Here is a 20407-nt window from a genome sequence, read left to right as displayed (position 1 = left end):
ATTCTGTGAGCAACTCAAACTGCCTGCCTGCTTTGCCTGATTTGGGGTAAAAGTTGCTCATTTTTTTATAAAAAAAATCAATATTTACATACATGGTGTGTTGTGAGTTAATTTTGTGAGTTTTCTTGCAAGCAAGTTTTATGTGACAGACTGAGCTAGCCAATGGCAGATAGATGGATCTCTGAATGAATCTGTGATTCTGTGAGCAACTCAATCTGCCTGCTTTGACTGATTTTGGGTAAAAGTTGTTCTTTTTTAATAAAAAAATTCAATATTTATATAAATATTTATAATATTTACATACAAGCCATGCCCAGCCAGTCACATGAGTACCAAGCCACACCCACAAATTAGGCCACGCCCACAGAACCAGTTAGTGGTCCCTGGGATTTAAAATTATGAGTTTGGTGGTCCCTGAGGTCCAAAAGTTTGGTGACCCCTGCTCTAGAAGGCTTAATATGGGGCAGCAGGGAAAGGAAGCTATCTCAGGTTATGTGGTAGAAGTGGAAATAGGGGTGCAAATGGGTTTATAACATGAGTTCTAAGCAAAATTGGGAAGATGTTGCAGATATAAGTATTAGTAGTTTCTGAAAAAGGAAGAGAAAAGTGGCATGATTTGGGTGGACTAAACCAGAGATCTCCAAACTTGGCAACTTTAAGACTTGTGGATTTCAACTCCCAGAATTCCTCAGCCAGCATATCTGGCTGAGGAATTCTGGGAATTGAAGTCCACAAGTCTTAAAGTTGCCAAGTTTGGGGAATCTGGACTAAACCATAACTTGGACCTTGAATAAGCATGGTGCAGGACTGGGAAGGAAGATTCCCAGATTTAGGGAAGGAAACATCATCCCCCTCATTGGCATCATGGTAGAATAATTTCGATCTCTACACAGTTCTTAAGGAATGGTCTTTCTTTTTTCCCTGCCATGTTGATATTTCTCCGATTTTTCTCCCTGATTTCTCACACAGCACAAGAAACGGAGAAACTCATAAATTTTAGCTTTATCAGATGAAATATCTATTCCATGTACTTTTCATTCCTATCCAGTCCCTCCTTGTAGGTCATATATGCCATCTGATCAGTCCTATCTGGCCCCTGTTTGCAATTATCTTTCATAAGTATTTGTCTTTCTATACAAGTATTACAGAGAATTAGAGTCATGGAATCATAGGGCTGGAAGGAACCTTGGAGGTTTAGACAGATTAACAGAGTTGGAAGGGACCGTGGAGGTCTTCTAGTCCAACCTGCTGGCCTAAGCAGGAGACCCTACACCATTTCTGACAGAGGGCAGTCCAGTCTCTTCTTGAAAGCTTCCAGTGATCTTCTAGTCTAACTCTACCCAAGGCTCAGACAAATGGTTATTCAATCTTTTCTTGAAGATTTCCTGCCATGGAGCACTCACAACTCTGAGAGGAAAGCTGTTTCATTGTAATTGTTGTCACTATCAGGAAGTTTCTCCTTAATTCCAGGCTGGCTCTTCCTTTGACGAGTTTCTACCCATTGCTTCTTGTCCTGCCCTAAGGTGCTTTGGAGAATTAGTGGATCATCTTCTCCTTGTGACAACCCCTCAAATACCAGAAGACAGCTATCACCTTATCAGGGAAATGAGTGGCATAAAAATATAATCAATAAAATTAAATCATGCCACCCCTAATCCGTCTCTTCATTAGGCTAGACCACGGGTGTCAAAACATACCGTGTCACATTGCCATAAGGTGACATATCGCAATGATTTTTCCCTTCGTGGAGCTGGGGTGGGCGTGGCCTGTGCATGACACATCAGGCCCGCAGGCCATCAGTTTGACACCCCTGGGCTAGACATACCTAGTTCTCTCAATTGTTCATCATATGGTTGAGCATCTAGATTCCTTATAATCTGTGTTGCTCTTCTCTGCACTCTTTCTAGGTTCTCAGTGCCCTTTTGTATCGTGGCAACCAGAATTAGATGCAATTTTCCAAGTGTGATCTCACTAATGTGGTATAGAGTGGTACTATCACTTATTGTGATCTTGATGCTATCCCTCTGTTGATGCAACCTAGGACTGCATTGGGGTTTTTTATCAGCTGCAGCACACTGCTGGTTCATACTTCATTGGTGGTTCACTATGACATCTAGATCCCTCTCACATTTACTATTGTTGAGCCAGGTGCTGTTTATTCTACACCAGTGCCTTTGGTTCTTCCTGCTTTAAGTGCAGGATATTACTTTTCTCCCACTAAACTGCATCTTGTTGGATAGGGCTTAATGCTCAATTCTGTCAAGATGCAAATTTGATGAGTTCCCCTTCTATCTCCTCATCTGTATCACTTATGAAGATGCTGAACATCACTGGGCCCAAGATGGAATGTTGAGGTACCCCATGCTTCTCTCCATGTAAATGTCATTCAGTTAAGGACTACACACTGAGTGCAGTTGGTCAGTCAGCTGCGAATCCAACTGAAGATGGTACTATCTATCCCACATTGTTCTATCTTACCAAGAAGTAGGCTGTGCTCTACTTTGTCAAATGCCTTATTAAAATCTAAGTAGATTATATCCACAGCATTTCCCTGATCCACTAATTTAGTTACTTTATCAAAGAAGGCCATAAGATTTGTCTGGCATGATCTGTTTTTAACAAACTCATGCTGATTTCTAGTAATTGTTTTGTTCATTTCTAGATGCTCACAAATTTGCAGCTTGATTATCTTTTCTAGGACTTTTGCAGGTATTGATGGTAAGCTGGAACCATTTTTCCTCTATCTTGGAATCATATACCTGTAGCTCTTTTTGAGTCCTGCAGTTCCCTCTTGCCCTTGCTTCAGGAGCTCTAAAAGATTTTGTTCAGTAGTTCTGAGATCACATCTTTCAGCTCTTTCAGTACCCTGGGTTTTAAACTATCTGATTCTGGTGTTTTCAGTTTGTCAAAATGGGTAGGTGGGTTTTTTTTAACCTATTTTGATTTGCATGCCTGTTCTATCTCTCATTGTGCTGCTTTTGATAAGTTGGGCTATTTTTTTTCCTTTTGCATAAAGACAGATGCAAAGGAGGAATCAAGGAGGTCTACTTTCTCCCTCCTGCCCACCATCTTCTTGCTAGCTTCTTCCATTAGTAGACATTATTTCCTTAATATTTCTTGTTCCTTACATATTAAAATAGACTTTTTTTTGTTATTTTCAGCATGTGTTCATTCTGAGCCTTAGTTTTCCTGACTGCACCTCTGCAATTCAGGCTATTTGCTGGTATTCTGTTTTAGTTACATTTCTCTGTTTCCATTTTTCACACTTGTCCTTTTTGCCCCTCAGTTTGTCAGAGAGCTCTTTGTGCAATCATGCACATGGTCTCATCTGGTGTCTCTTGTTTTCATTTCTCTGTGGTATTGTTTTTGTTTGGGCCTTTAGTATTTTTTCCCCAGAGTTTCCCATGCATCCTGATCTGTTTTTCCTTCTAGGATTTCCATCCATGGAATCCTTCCTCATCTTTGTCTTGGTTTGTTTAAATCAGCTCTCTTAAAGTCTAAAATAGGGGTGTCAAACTCATGGCCCACGGGCCGGATGCATCACATGCTGCCCACCCATTTCAGCGAAGTGGGAAAAAGTCACAATACGTGACAACGTGATGCCACGAGATTGACACCCCTGGCCTAAAACATTAGTCTGACTTCATTCAGTTGCCAGTGCTTGCATAATAGTGAATTCTAATATGACAGGCTCACTTTCCTCCAAAGTTCCTATAACATCTACTCCCTCAGTCATTTCATCTCTGTTAGTTAGGATTAAGTCCAGTATAGCTGACCCTTCAGTTCCCACCTACACCTGCTGGGTGACAAAGTTGTCAACTAGGCACATCAGAACCTTGTTCAATCTACTTGCTGCAAAGTCCGTTTTCCAGTTGATGTCCCCCCATTACTACAGTGGTGTGTTTCCTGCACACCTCAGCTAACCAATTAATAAAATCAGTTAAAGTTACTGAAGAGTAGTGGCTAAATGTAAAATGCTGAATGGATCTTTTTCACATGGTGTCATGTGATTTCTAGATCTGTATATTTGTGCTTATCTTGGAATTATAAAACAAACTCATAATTACTACAGACACCTCCTCAGTCATTGCAATAATCAAGCCTTCCTCATCTGAGTGAGAAGATACATGATTGCTATATACCTGTCAGGAACTAATCACTTGAAAGTAGAGGATTCAAAATTCCGTAGATCAAATATTAGTGTTCATGAATCAATATGATAAAAACATTTTTATAGGTAGATGTTGAATAAAATACTTTTTGATGGACATTGTACCATCTTAATAATTTGCAGGACAAACAACTCTTCCAACAATTGGACCCAATTTAAAAAACGATGGTCCTCTGGTTTGAGTCTCTCCTGCGTCACACTGGCTACATCGTTTGCCATTTTGCTATGCTTGGAATTTTTTATATCCAGGTTTCTAGTACTATTATATAACTGCTGGCTTTCATGAGCTCATATTTGTGGCATTTGGTTCCTTTCTTAAAGGAATATGATTGGCAGCAGGGCTCTGCTGATGCATAAGTGCCAACATTTTCTTTGCTTCTCTTCTCATCTCTTCTTTCCTTCTCTTTCCTCCTTTCAATGGTGTGCCCAGAAAAGGAAGTCAAGCTCCAGCGTACATTTGATGGTGAGCTCCTCCCATGAACTGCTTGTAACCCTGTTTAATCACCATTCTCATGCCATGCACGTCCAGCTTGTGCTCATCACCTCACATAGCATGTCTGGGCAAGGGGAGGCGGTTGGTTGAAGGGAGAGACATCTTGCACTTCAAAAAGCTCATGTTCCCACAAAAAGGGGGCGAAACAGAGTAAGAAACAGTCTCCCACATGCTATTACTCTGCCTGCTCTTTGGTGTCAAGGCTGTTTTGTTGCAGAAATGCTGTAATGGGCAGCGCTAGTTGAAACATCCTTACTGGTAAATAGCCCTGCTCCACTTTGAACAGTCTTTTCTGGTATGTGGGTGTAGCTCTATTGGAAGTTCGCAGCTACCATCCACTACCCTTCCAAGAATTTTAAACAAACATCTTGTGGAATTCAGCCATTCTCATATCTCTCTTCTTCTTCTTTCCCATCAAATTTCAAAATTATAAGGTTGGCATTAATGCCAACATTAGTTGGCATTAATCAAAGTTCATCACTCTTCCCATTCATTTTTTCTTCATATGAATGTGTATGTTCCCTGGGATGTGTTGGATACATAATACAATCAGATATGAAGAGACAAATCCTTTGATCTATGTCATTTGTGATGCTGAAGCCTTTGCCTCTTTGAGGCTCAATTTGAATGAAATCAACACTGTTGCTTTGTGTTAGCTGAGTATTTTGAATCCTTGCAAGATAGCAGGTATTTTAAAAGCAAGCTACATCAAACGGTAGATTATTTCAAGAGAAAATGATTCTCAGTCATTCATCCATCTGTACTTAGTGATGGCAAAGCAAAGTACCTTTTATCAATTATTTTTGTGATCTTGTGTGATTATTTTTAATCTCCCTTTTCTCATGCACTTTTCAGAAATGTCAGATATGTTTGATATGACATAGTACCTGATGTTGAAACATAAATGACATGTTGGGTTAACAGAACGTCCTCCTCGCAAAAAGGCAAGACAGGGGACAATATTATAATTTCTAATTGATCTTTAGAAATTCAGCCCTTGCGAATGACTCTCAGTCTCTGAAATCCTGGATATCTTTACTTTAAGAAGTGCTAATAATTTTTCTCACTCTCAATACTGGAATAGAAAAGAAATCTGGCAAAGGTGAATTCAAGAATGAAAACACACACCAAGTATCATAAAGTTCAAAATGAGAGCTGGGGCATTAAGAATGCAAACTATCTCATTAAGAAAGAGTCTGGTAGTCAATTTTTAGGCTAACAATTTTATGAGCCTTAAATAAAATTATTAATTTCAGAAATTCTACCAAAGTTTGAATTTTGGTTGTATCCCCTTCCCTAATATTGTATTGTGAATCCCATCTTAACTGAATTATTTAATACTATACTGCACTTGCTGGCTTGTGTCAGTTTTTAATGCCTAGGTGCGGCCATGAGTAATGGAGCAATTACTATATTCAAGAAATATGGTCTCAAAATCAAGCCACAGTAGTCCTTCCAGAGTCCAGTGCAGCCAGTAACATCTAACCAAATGCAACTAGCAAAGGGAGAAGCTGGCTGCTGTTTTTATTTCAAGATTTATATAGCTGAATGAGCTCTTTGAGCATGCACACTTACCTTTGATCAAGGTCATTAGCAAGGAAACTTGAAATCTTATTTTTCATCCTTCACCTCTTAGTGGCACTTTCCAAAGGAATACAGCAGCATTAGTTTTAGCATTTGTTCCACAGCCATCACCAGTAGAACATCTAGGTTGTTCTCCAAATCTCATTCAGTGGCTCCAAAATATGCATCAAAGTTATAATATAGTGGCCCTATCTGATAGTTGGCAACGAGATTATTTGCTATGTCCTTCTTAACTCCTTGGCCCAATGCACAGTAAGTTCAACTCTTGTCTATATATGTAATTTATTCATAAAATAATTCCAGAACTGAATGGGACATCAGAGGATTCTGCTCCTTAAAATGATTCCTATCCATATATGTAACTTGTAGCTAGTAAACAGCAACTTGTCCTTCAGGGACTGAGCCTTATATTTTTGTTTATCTAATTTATATAACCCCCCTCATCTCATAAGCCTGTGACTAGGCCTCATACAACAAAGCTAAAAATTAAGGCAGATTATTTTCTACATCTGGAAGGGGATTCCAATTGAACAACCTATGACATGGCATTTCAGGACAAGATTTGAAAGCTGTATGTGTATATAGCTGTATATAGGCTAATTACTAGCCCAAGGCTGGAGCAAATACAGAGCATTTACTCTCCATCTGTTTATAGAGAAGCAGTGCTATCCTGAACTGCAATCGTGTGCCTTTTCTTCATCAAGGAAGGGTACATAATGGCTTCTTTTGCTAAATGCCAGACCAAGAAAATGGGCAGCATATTTTCGGTTCCGTTTATTGGCACTAACTAAATCTGGTCATATTGTTAGAAACTGCCCATGATAAACGTACCTGACAAGGCAGAATATTATATCCTTTCCTATCAGATTTTTCTACTATGACATTGGAATTGAGAACAAAAGACATAAATATCAGTGACACACATAATTCTTGACACAATGACAGTGCAATCTTGGTAGAAATACAGCCACCAAAAGTATCTTGCATCATGCTACCTGGTTTTATTATGAAATGTCTGCAAGAAAACAACCAGGCTCAGAGAGCACCAAGGACCCCACCAAAGTATCTTCTATCACAGTTTGTAAGGTTTATTCCATCTGATAGCAGTGAGTCATAGTGGCATCAGCTGTAACGATTGAGAAGTTCAGATGGAATCCTAGCCATTTATTTATTTATTTTATTTATTTATTTATTTGATTTGCCAATTGTTTACAAGATAATAAGTATAAGTGTATACATAGTTGTGAATACATGAAATGGGTACATATAAGAAAAATAAAAGAATAAGAGAAACAATAGGACAGGGACGGTAGGCACGTTGGTGCGCTTATGCACGCCCCTACAGACCTCTTAGGAAAGGGGTGAGGTCAATAGTAGACAGTCTAAGGTTAAAGTTTTTGGGGTTTGGGGAAGAGACTACAGAGTCGGGTAGAGTATTCCAGACATTGACCACTCTATTGTGAAGTCGTATTTCCTGCAATCAAGTTTGGTGCGGTTTACTTTGAGTTTGTATCTATTGTGTGCTCTTGTGTTGTTATGGTTGAAGCTGAAGTATTCATTGACAGGTAGGACATTGCAATGTATGATTTTATATACCATGCTTAAGTCAGACCGAAGACGGCGTAATTGAAGGTTTTCTAGTTCTAGAATTTCAAGTCTGGTGGCATAAGGTATTCTACAACGAGTAGAAGAGTGGAGAACTCTTCTTGTGAAATATTTCTGGACTTTTAATGTTTTTATATTTTTAATATTTTTAATGTTTTAGTGACAGCTCACCAATAAGATGTATTTGGGAGATCTTCATGAGTTGATGCAGCTGAGCGTTGCAGGCTTTAAGGGGTTAAGTAGCTTAGGCATTAAGATTAATTAAGATGTTCCACTAGCTTCACACAGGGATGATCGCATTTCACACTTGCGTTGTTTACTTTGTGTTTTGACTAAAACCTTGAAGGCACAAAAGACATGCATTTAGATGAAAATAATTCTATGTCCAGGAATTTATTTTGAGTACCAGGAGTGAATAGAATTCATAGCCATTTTGACAGGCACTCTCAAAAAGTTTTGATGAGCTGCTAATTACATATTTGGGGTAAGTTGAAACCTATGTTTGCACGTGCAAAACATAGTCACGAAACGGTAGTAACACCAGTTGAATCCTACCTATAGTGCTTGAAATGGTGCAAAACCAGTTAGGTTTCCTCAGATAAACATCCATTAGGTACTCAACATTTCCAATCATTCCTTGTAAGTTTTTTTTTCAAGCTCCTTATCATTCTAGCATCTCCCATTTGGACTCATTATTTTGTAGATATGGTGGGATCGAGGCAGAATAGTGACTTCTTAAATACTTTTTTGCGTGCAGTTATGCTTTTTAAACATGCAAACCTACTTTGATTTTTTTTCTTTTTACATTTGATTTTCCAACACTCTCTAAGCCAAGAAATGGAGGATGCTACTTTATCAAGGTTAGAGAAGGGCCTTCTAGTCAAGCCAGACAGGGACAAGAGATGCTGGATTAGATTGCAGAATTTTATTTTGGATAGGGCATAAAGGGATATAGGATGTCTGTGTTCACAGACACATTCTTTCCTTTATTCATTCTGTGAATGAATGAATGAATGAATGAATGAAGACTCCCTTTCAAACCAGTTTGGAGGTATGCAATGTAGCTCACTTATCATATGAAAACCTGCCATGGGCTAATTCTCTCCTAGATCTCTTCAGACCCTCCCACATTTTGAAAGTTTCTTTGAATGCAGGCAAAACAAAATGGGACATCCTTTGTATATCTGTGCTAGGGATTCTGACACATTGTAATGCCACATCTTCTAAAGGTGATAAATGAGTTTGTATGGATTTTGTCCCTATTCATGGTTAATGTTGGGGGGGGGGGGGTAAAACTGGCATTTGCTTTTAATAATTACAGTGCATTTGAATTTGTGTATCCTGTGAAACAAAACTAGAACTTTGAGTTTATGAAACAAACCTATTAAAATACTACTAAAGTAATGAAGTTTGTTAATGTACATTTCTACAGACATTTCAGAGACAACTGATGCATTATCATTTACCATTTCAGCAGAGTTGCAGGGGATGTTTTCACAAGAAGCTGAATGCAGCTATCTGTAGCCAATATCCAGTCAAATCTTTGTTATATCTAAGGCCGGCAAAAGCGACCCATGAACCATCTGCATCAGTTAATAGATTGTTGCATGATCAGTAGATGTTAATATAATCTGCAGGAAAAAAATAGCTCTGTTGAGTCCAGTTGTGCTAACTCTCCCCTCCAAATATTTGAAATGTATTAAATATATTAAAGCTGTCATCAAAGCAAATTATAAAAAACATTATCAATGTAACAATGGATTTCAATGGATATAGTAGTCCAGGATGACGGGGTCAAGCCTTTTGAGGAGGGCCAGTAGTTTTGCCCAAGGGCTCAGATCATACCCAGTGCCTGGTCTTTCTCTGGGATGCCGTGCTCAGAACAGGTTGTGATCAAGCCCACAGGTGGTAGAACATGCTTTTTGAGAAGTTGTGATGCATTCCAAAATAGATGATAATGGTAAAAAGTGTGCAAAGATATCAACAATTAAAAATAGCACAAATTTGTGAACTTATTCAACCAGACACACATGCACACCATTGTACTTTATATTCTTCCTAAGCCCTGTCATTTTTATTGCATGTCCATTAAAGTAGCAGCAGTTGCAATGACAACAGGCTATACTAGTAGGACTGGATTTTGAGATGAAGAGAAAGTAACAACATATAACTAAATTTTAAAAAAATTACAGAAGATGTGAAAGAGTATAACATGTTCAGAACCAGCAATTTGTTGGATGGAGCATTTGGTCAACAAACTGACATTCCTGCAGATCAGGGCCAATCCACCATCAGCACTACTTCTGGTTATCCTCATCATAAGCCTGCCATATTATGGAATCACCACATAAGAGTGAATTCTTTACTCTGATCTCATTCTGTGATGTTTTACCAGGAAATCATCCTGTATTGGGGAACAGGACTCAAGAGTTAGAGGGGCCTCCTTCACTGTCACTTTTACTTCCTTGGTTAGACTTCAGCCTAAAAGGAAGGGGAACCAGCTAGAAGTCTATTGGTAGGTTGTAATCCAGCTGTGATCTTAAAAATCTGTTCCCAGGCTATTTCCTTTTCCTTGTTTCTATCTCCACGTCTTTGTCTTAACACCAAACTACAATAAAACTACCAGTAGTTTTTTTAAAAACTCTCAGATATTCTCAATATGTGTAGAAAAAGAACAAGGGGATCGTTGCTATCCATAGTAGTCCTTCAAAACTTCTCTCAAGGGCTTCCCTCAATGGTGGCTCCTTTTGGGGTGAAATGATGCAATCTGGGGCAGAGGCATCTTGGATAGGAAAGCTGAATGAGCACCACTGCCCAAGATGTCAGGAGCTACTTGGAAGCCCTGAGGCATGATTAATGAAGGAGGGAGACCCGGACCAAGTGTGGCGTCCCTCATAGAATGGCTGGTTTTCTTAGACTTGTTCGAGCAAGAGTTGGCACTAACATCCAGCTAGAGTTCATTTTCAGTACCAATTCCAAGGAGCTAATTCTAGGAATGAAGCCTTTTCTAAGTTTGGTTCTTCAAAGGGAGGCAGGTATTTGGAATACTTGCAAATTCTTAGGCAGAAATTTGAGAGGCCAGATCCCATGGATCCTCTGTCCTCCGGGTTCCTTTCATAATACTGAAGCAACAAATATGTTTATTTTCTATAGGCAGTGGTGGGATTCAAAGGGTGTAACAACCGGTTCGCTGAGCGTGCACCAAACGTGCGCTATGCGCATGTGCATTGCATTTGAAAATAGCAAGACAACTTGCCTTTTACTGCAGCCCTGGTGAGTAAAAACAGCTGAGGCAGGGCAATCTGCACTGCCGTGCCAATCAGCTGGGCTTTAAATAAAGGAAATATAGGACAGAATGTAGGTGCTGCCCGTTGCCTAGGCCAGGCGAGTCAGGAGACTGAGGCCTTGGGGAAGCACTTTCCCTAAAAACAAAATGGCCACCCAGCAATTCTAAAATGGCCGTCCACCATGTGGGGTGGCCCTGGGACGACCTAGCCACCGTCTTTGCTCCTTATGCTCTTACCAGGCCCCGAGCAATCAAATTAAGCTGGAACAGCTGAGAAGCGGCAAGAACGAAGCTTCGGAGTCAGCTGTGAAGCGGCTTGGCCGGCGGCAGCAACAACAAAGTTGCGATCAGTGGGGCTGCATGGGAGGTTCCTCTGAATGTTCCCTGGGTCCGCAGTCCTTGCGCAGCAGGGCCAAAGCCTCGGCGTTGCAGGAGAGCAGATCCCCGTTCTCCTGGAGGCAGAGCTCTACTGGATGCCCAGGAGCTGGATTTTAAATGTATTGCTATCTCTTTGAGTCCAAACTTTTCCTTTAGCTGTTTAAAAGCATTTCTTCCAGAGACTATGCTCTCAGACAAGAAGCTGAGCCAAAAGATGGGTGGGCCAGCCAGAGGCTGGCTTGTTATAGTGGCAGACTCAGCTCTATGATGTCAGAAGGAGGAGCATAACCCATTCCTGGATTCTCCAGGTAGCGTGGATGAGAACTACCGGTTTGCCTGAACTGGTCTGTACTGGCTGAATCCCACCCCATCTATAGGTGGTTCTTGCTTAACTATCATTTGTTTCAAAATTATGACAGTGCTGAACAAATGTTAGTTATGACTAGTCCTTGCAGCTGTTGCCATTGTAGTGCTCTCAAAATCAACATGCTGGTGCTTGGTAGCCCGCCTGAATGTATAACTGCCCCCACTCGTTTATCTTCTGCCCTGACCTCTGCCCCCTGCTGACCGTTGCTGTCTTCTTCCTCTGGTGCTGTTGAAGCAGGCCTGTAGATGCTGGCCTTTAGTAGTGGAGTGCAGGGCTGCCAAAAGGGCAGAGATGGGGTAAGATTGGTGGGGGAATCGAAGCAGGAGCAAGCACAGCAAAGTGGGAGAGCCTCATCTGGGGAAGGGAGCTTGCTGGACCCAGCTGGGGAGGAGACAACAGGATGGAGCCATCAGTTTGTGCAGGATTGTTTCTCCTAATGACTGTTTCCTATGGGGTGGAAATTCTGGTCCTAATTAGGGTTCTTTAAGTGAGGACTGCCTGTAGAGGGCATCATTTTTCTGTTTTACATTATTACTATTCGCAGCACTGCTCTTAAATATTTGAGAAATTCATAATAATTGTTTTTTATGTCACTGTATATGAAAAGCTTTAAAATGGGGAGTTGGGCTTGGTACCTGTTGACATGTGCAGTTGCAAAGAAGAAGATCTGGAAGAGCCTTGATGCTGTCACAGCCCCCACTCCCCCGAAAAGAGCATGATGCGGGAGTTCTGTATCCAGATGCTTTTTTTGCTCATTACGTTTTACTTGGAGGTTGTTATTTTGTCCTGCATTTATTATAGGTGTTGTAAGGAGCTGTTTGGAATTCCTAGGTAATCCAGCCCTCGATGGGGCTAGATCCACTTAGTCCTACTGAATGCAACAGGCTTTCAGGCATGGTTACAGGCCGGTGCAAAGCAAATTTGTTCTGTAACTTTCAGCTCAGTAATGAAGCCTCCCTTTTCGGTATTAAGTCCTACAGGTGAACCTGAAGGTGCCTTGGCTCACTTGCTAACCTCTTCTTACCAAATGCACATCTGGATCTGCCCAGCTGACTGCGCTTCATTGAAATATGTTCCTTTTTCTTAATTCCTCCGCCCATTGGTTGATTTAAGTCTGTCTGGGGCAACTCATTTTCCTCCATAGACTTTGGGCCAACCGTCATTTTCCATCTCTTCCTTTTCCCCATCCTGTCTAACTTTCGGGCATTATCTGTGGGAGGTAATAAATAAAGCAGTGCTTGTTATTGTCCTCCAGATCTCTTCTCTCATAGGGTTGATTTGGGAAGGGACTGAACTAATTTTTAGCAATAAATGTCATGTTGTTATGATTACTGCCCAAGGGGGGCAGAGCTAAAACTAAACCATCTGTTTTTCTGTCTTAGCCACAGACCAACAACAAAGCCAGTGTAGTAAGCCCAGCAAAAGAAACGCCCCCAGTGCAGATGTCCATGGTATCTTTCCCAACCATTTCTTTGTCCTTGCTTCATTTTTGGTCCTTACCTTTGGCCAGAATGCTGCCTGTGTTGCTCTTTTGTTTTGGCTTAGTTCTGTCTGCACTCCCAAACATTATCCCAACTTTCCTTGCCAGTTGGAGGTGCCAAGTGCTCTAGTGTCTGTATGTGGGTCCTGCAGCTTGGCCAGACCCGAAGGAGGCCGTAGCAGAGTGGCCATCAGCATCCAGTCTCCAAGGAAGGAAGAAGGAAGGGAAAACTCCCCTGTGGTCTGATTTGCACAGGGTTTTTCGCTACTCCCCACTAACACTCTTGCTGAGGGCCACCCATTCCAAGGGCAGTGGAAAGGCCCCTTGGCTGGCTGTCCTTAAAAACTGAGTGGTAGCCTTATGCAGTATCTGAGGGGAAAACGTGAGGGCATTATGCCCTGAGTCCTACTGCTGACGAGGGGGCACCTGAGGGCTCCCGGGGAACAAAACTGGATAAGGACAAGCCTCTCCATAATCATTCAAGAATGAGGGCCAGTGTAAGACCTTAGTGGGATTCTTAGAGACTGGATAGTTGCTTTTCATTCTCTGTAATGCTTTTTTCCCCTCTTGGGATATTTCATAATTTTAATTCCCACATACACAGTGTATCCCATAACACACTGGCTTTAAAAGAGTTGCTTGTAAGTTGCTTAGCTTCTTCTCTTTGTACTGAAGTCATCCCATCTTGGCAACTCCATTTGAATCAAACGTGAGATTTTGCCTATTCTCTGTGTAGTTCTTTGCTATAGCATATACGGGTGCTTTTGTCGCCCATTGCGTGGGAAATTATGAATGTCCTCATAGAGAGAGAAATAATGCCACGAAGCTCTGTGGGGAAGATATGGAGACAAAGCCATATGTTCAGCCTCTTTATTCTGAGTGAAGTTTTAAGTGAACATTTTCCTTTATTTAATGAATTACAACAGTTTGCCCAAACTTTTTACTTGATAGTTGTAATGAGCTTTCAGATGAAATGTATAGATTTTTAGAATATGGAGAAATACACATGGCTTTGTCTCCTAGAAAATGTAGGTATTAGTGGGTCTTTTTGAGTAACTTTTGGGCTCTCCAAGGGAGTGGTTTGTGTATATCTATTATCTGCTCACACCATCCTCAGATAGAAATCTTGCGCTTTGTTCTTGTTTGTTATTTTGCTTTCCCAACAGATACTGCACAGAGAAGGAAACATACTTTGAGCTAGATTTTGATTCTTTATTTCTGTCCTCTTTCAATTAGGAACCACAAACTACTGTTGTCCACAATGCTAATGATGGCATAAAGGTAAGGTGAGATTCACAAAAGACCTCCATAATTCTGAACTGGCCTTTTCTTTATCATTTGAAATTTCATGCATTACATAGGATTTACATTAGCCAAAGTTATATTTAATTAATTGTATAAACCTGCTAGAAAAGATGGTCGGCAAGTTTTCCCTGAGTCCTATGCTGTCTAACTGGCTTACCTCATTATTTAGATAGCTGGCATAACAAAAAAAAATCATTTTATTTTGAAATATATCTATATTTATGGCTGATTTGGAAATTTCAATCAGAGATTTCTCCTTTTTTGATACAGAAAATATAATGCAAACTACTAAAATACTAAACTTATTGAACATTTTCTTGTACTCCATTTTTATGCTTGGCACAAAATTGATACAAAATACAACTTTCCTACAAATTACAAATTAGGTGTGGTGTTTCTCATCATAAGCAGTTTCAGTATAACTTCTCTTCCTGACCATGTTTTCTTTTATTATTGTGAGCTTTCTTTTAATTGTGAACTTTGATCCATTTGATCCTGAGAGTTATCCCATATAAAAGCTTGTAGTAGGGTTTTATTTTAAAGAAATCAAAATCTACAACATAATAATGCAGTTAGTTCCCGACTTACAACCATAATTGGACCAGAATTTATGTTGTTAAGCAAGGCCGTTCTTAAGTGAGTCATACCCAATTTAACCATCTTTTTCCATAGGTTGTAAGTGAATCACTGCAGTTGTTAAGCCAACCCAGTTGTTAAGCATCCCCCATTGTTTTTGCTTATATAAGAAAGCTGGCTGGAAAAATTTGGGTTGCTGGGAGTCACACAATCATTGTGTGAGTCATACAGTTTGACCACTATGAAGAAAGCCCTGTGCCAGGCAGGCATCACTAGATTGATGTAAAAAAAAGAATAAATATATCCAGAAAATTTCAGAGTATAGAAGATTACAGAAGACATTCCATCATTTATCTGTAATTTAAACAATACTGTGGCTTGGAGATGTTGAGAGGCCAGTGCAATGAGGAAAGGGGCAATAAAAAATTACTAGTGGAATTTCAAAATAGTATATGGTATAAGACTGCATCAAATGAATGAAAGTTACCAAATGTCCGTTTTTCCTTCTCATCTGATTTTTTTTGAAGAAGTCTGCTTGTCTTGTGAATGCTGATGTTTCTATCCTGCAGGGTTCTACAGAGAGCTGCAATACCACCACTGAAGATGAAGATTTGAAAGGTACATACAGCTAAAGAGAAAATAGAGCAGGGATTGCAGGGTCATTGGCAAAGCGGTTTTTTTCTATGCCAGCTTCTGTGCATAAAAAAGGTTGATTGATACCGTTTAAAGAAATAAGAGTTATTGTAATTCCTGTCTTCTGGATTTGCTGGTTTACTGGCTGGGCATATTATTATTGTGGTTGGTTGCACAGTCAGCCAAATGTTTAAACTGGATTTGATAGTTTTATCTTTCTATTGAGTCCTTCCCAAGGACCTGAGATATTACTGTTATTTATTAAATTTACTTACTATTTATTTATTAAATTTACTTACTGTTATTTATTAAATTTACTTACTATTTATTTATTAAATTTACTTACTGTTATTTATTAAATTTACTTAGCTGCTGATTCTCAGCAGCTCTGGATGCTTTACAATTGTTAAAGACATTTAACACAAAAGCCCAGAAGGCAAAAAAACAATGATGGCTAAGAAAACACACACATATATATTTCTTTATGTATGTAAACAACTTCATCATTGTTCTCATTTCTAATATTTCACCATTTAGGAATCTTATTGAATCTTGCTAGTAGTTTCCGGGAAAACAGATTTGCAGTATTTCTATGCAATGTGTAAAAACTATAAGATGAACTATTCACAGTTCAAGCTGCTATAATAGGCAAAACATTAATTTCCATTATTTACAGCATGTCATAATGAGTCCTTTAAACTGACCTTAACTTACTGACTAGAATTGAAGGAAAGTACTTGCGTTGTTCTGTGTGGATGTGATGCTTCTGGAGAGTTCTTATATCAAACTGTTCTTGCTTATCTATCAAGGCAAGCCCCTCAATTGTGGAATTACATCTCCAATCATACCTCCCATGCAAAAATCTGGATGATCACAGGATGGCAGCACAGGGTCATAAAAGTGCAAATGCATTGCTACCATCTAATGGGTAACTAGGCTGTACTAATCCACTGTTTGCCTTGTTCTCCCTTGTCTTTTGAAAAAGTGGTAGGGTGGGAAGTGGGCAGAATCCGGGGAAAGCAGCATACAAGCTTGTAGTGTTTTATAGGTCACTCCAAGCAATCAAAATCTTTTATTTCTAAACAGAAAACTAGATTGAGGGCCAGCCTGTTTTAAACAGGGTGCATGCCTCCTGAAACAACAGCTTTGGAGCATACCTGGGAATCACTGTCTACGTTACTCATTTCTGAGCAGGTCATTTGGCATTGCTTACCTATACTTTGGTTCCCTTCCACTGTACTGTTCTGTACATTGAGCTACATTAGTAAAGTCACAATAAGTGGTTATGTTACTATATGATATTAAAAAATCTGAAGCGTTGGGCAACTTCACTGTGTATAATGAAGGTGTTGTTTTTAAGGAAAAATGACTTATGGGATGACTGTCACAGGATCCATTTCTCCCCTTATGAAACATCTGTAGTGGTGGAAGGAAGGCAGTGTTACACAGTTGGGGAAGCATCATCTTCACATTGTACTTGTGAATTGCCTCTCTGTAGAATAATTAAAAATTAGACCTAAGCTGAGACAATTTCTTAGTTTCGCTTTACATAATTATCAAAAGGCCCTATGTTTGATCTTTCAAGGCTTTTACTTCAGGAATTTGAACATGAATCTCCCAAGCCTCAGAATCAAAAAAGTGAAGGGATCCTTGAATTTATTTGACCAACTTCTAACCTGACTAAGCTTAATGTTAACAAAGCCAGTCTCTATACTGTCAATGTTTTGTTTCTTCCTCCAGTTCATATAACCACTAGACCAGTATTTGGTTGGTTGGCAACTTTAAGATGTGTTGACTTGAAGTCCGCACAGGCTGAAGTAATACAAAATGGTTCTGTTATTTAAAGACATTTTCTTGGACTTGGTGAGACAAAGCCTGCCTTTCTTGAGTCAACAGAAAAATCTTCCTGGCTATGCCTTGCAGACTAGCCATTACATCTGGACAGATTGCAAAAAGTCACTAAATATATTCTTGTTCTTGTCTGGTTTTGCAGTCATCAAAGTGAGAAAACAGTTTTCTAATTTAAAATGTGGCTTAGTATTTATTTGGCTGTCATTCTCTAGAGATTTCCACATTTTTGAGTAATCTACCTTGATTAGCGGAAGTAGATATTAAGAGGTGTTAGGAGAAATGAAAGGGACAGAGATACTTGAAAACCTGTTTGGTCAATCTGCTTTCTCAGTCAGACAGTCCCAAACGTTGCATTTGTGAAGACAGAAGGTTCTTTGCTTGCATGAAAATGAGGTGGGAAAAGCACCGAGAGTTATTAATGGGCACTTAGTATTTTTCTATCTTTCTTCATTAGGACAGAGAAAGCATATAATCGAATTAGAACAGTAGCATTATGCTTGCGGCATTTGTAACTCACTTTTCTTCCATGACATTCAGAGTACCCTTGATCTGATCCCCAACCTACTGAGATTAAGTTGAATTGCTCACTCAAAAATTGTTATAGGAGACGGGGATGTAATGCTCTGGCCTTCTTACAACGCCCTCTCCAACTTATTGATTGGTTTAATAAGAAAATATTGATTTGGGGACAAGATCTGACATTTTCCTTGCTGAAATTGGCATTTTAAAAAATTCCAAATAATTGCGATGTCTTTTGTTTCCTCCTAAATGTCTGGAAAATATGCTCCTGGGCCAGACAAACAAGCTTCTCTCTGCAGCATAGCTTTCATTGTAACATGGAATCCGTGGAATATTTTATTCTCCACCTTGTGTCTCATTTAGTTCTCAGAGTCGGTATATCAAAAGAATGGGTCTCTTTGAAAAGATACTTGATGTGTCCCTCCAATGGAGAAGGTGTTCCAGAGATCTATCAAAGATTGGCCCTGGCGCTTCTCTTATCTCCAGGAGCAGTGTGTGCTCTGGGATTTTGTCTATGTGGATGGGTGTGGATTTGTATTTTCAGTGCTATTCTTATCCTGCTTTCTGCTTTTATTTTTATTTTAATGCTTGCATTTGTTTTGCAGCTACTGCTACACTGTCTTATGAAGAGAAGCTTCTTGCCTGGGATAGCCCAGGGCAGACAGTGGAGTTGGATCGTGCTCAGTCGGAGCCTGTCCTAACTCCAGTAGTTCCATTTGCATTTAACAGTCTATCATGTAAGTTAGATGTTCATTAGCAGTAGTAGTTAGCAGGTAGAGAAATATTAGTAATGATTTATGCCCCTTTATTTTAACACTTCCCCTTTTTAATTTTTCCATTCCTACCTTTCTTCTCTACCCTCCTGTAGCAGTTACCACTTTCTGCTTGAATTAATTAGTTTGTAAGCTGTTCATTACTAAGTGTCCCCATCCCTGGAAAACTGTCATGTGCCACACTCTATCTGCATTCCCTTACGTTTCACCCTGGGATAAGTCATTGACCAATTGAACGTTGTTGACCAAGCGTTATAGAGAAAAATGTACATGGAAATGTTAACAAAAATCCTAAGAAAGCATCTGTTAATACCACTGTCAATTGTAGCAAATTAGCATCTCTTCTAGAATTATCAGATAACTTATCCTCAAAGTATTCTCCTCCTCTGAGCTGCTGCTGTTAGAATGGACTTTCAAAGGGCATATCACGAAGAAGAGACGGCACAAAAACATATCAGAAATTGTGGCTGTTTCCTCTGTCAGGCAGTGACAAAGGGTCCCTTGTGGAATCTTCCTACATATTTAGTTATATGACAAAATGGGAACATCCTTGCCCAAGCCATAGGATGAGAACTGAATCAATTGGCCATCTTTCCTCATTGTCTTTTCTACCTACATGAAAACCTAAATGATAAGAGTGAGTGATGAATGCCACAAAGTTCTTTGCCATTCTCATTAAAATCATTAATATTGTTTATTTTGAGTGGATTATTAAGTTTATTTTTCTGCTTATTACATGTAATGATCATCAAAGCAACCTTATATTTTACTGTCTGTTATCCATGATGATTACTGCACTCCCCTTGGTTTTAAAAGCTTTCTGTTTATACTGTCATGTTTGCTTCAGTCCAAGGCCATAATAAAGTATTCATCATCGAATCTTCCTTTGAACAACAAAGATCAAAATGGTTTTTTGTAGCAGATAAAGATAGAAACTCAGATGTCCAAGAAATATTTGCTTAGAAATGGGACACTTAGACATGAGAGAATGGTCTCCCAAGCAAGTTCACTCCTCTAAAAGTTGGAGTTTTATTTGGATTGTACTGGAGTACTCAAATCAAGCTGTCTCAAGGCTAAGTAAAGACAGATGGTGGGCTGATAGGCCATAATTGGATACTTATTTTCTGTGCGGACATAAAATGACCAAGATACTCCATAAAAAAAGACGTTAATCCAATATTTCAGGTAGCCAAGCTGCATATGAGTCTCCACGGAAATTAAAGATTCCAGGGCTTCAATGGTATTCAGAATAGGTCTCCAAAATTTAGATTGAGTTGCCTCTACAGGCTCAAGTCACAGTAGTAACAAATATATCTACCATATAGCAGGCATTGAAAGATCTGAACTCTGAATATATTTGTTGCAGCAGAAATATGATTATTGCCA

The 20407-nt window shown here is 39.5% G+C and overlaps 1 protein-coding gene across 16 annotated transcripts in view; it reads left to right on the top strand.

Moving 5' to 3' along the window:
• CAMK2G (calcium/calmodulin dependent protein kinase II gamma) overlaps nt 1–20407 on the top strand; it is a 217503-nt gene that overhangs the window by 184899 nt on the left and 12197 nt on the right. For 2 of the 16 annotated variants that reach the window (XM_087963756.1, XM_087963754.1), the window contains 5 exons: nt 4602–4634; nt 13267–13335; nt 14601–14645; nt 15815–15863; nt 18854–18985. In XM_087963756.1, the coding sequence (XP_087819882.1) occupies nt 4602–4634; nt 13267–13335; nt 14601–14645; nt 15815–15863; nt 18854–18985 (328 nt within the window). The remainder of the gene's footprint in view (nt 1–4601; nt 4635–13266; nt 13336–14600; nt 14646–15814; nt 15864–18853; nt 18986–20407) is intronic. The other 14 variants (XM_026674236.2, XM_087963755.1, XM_087963760.1 and 11 more) reach the window with 7 other exon arrangements.

The sequence above is a fragment of the Notechis scutatus genome, chromosome 4 (genome assembly GCF_049901735.1).
Source record: "Notechis scutatus isolate UNSWTSFEM ecotype Mainland chromosome 4, rNotScu1.2, whole genome shotgun sequence".
NCBI classification, from domain to species: domain Eukaryota; kingdom Metazoa; phylum Chordata; class Lepidosauria; order Squamata; family Elapidae; genus Notechis; species Notechis scutatus.
Note: the sequence above shows the minus strand (reverse complement) of the source record. Positions and strands in the feature narration are given on the sequence as shown.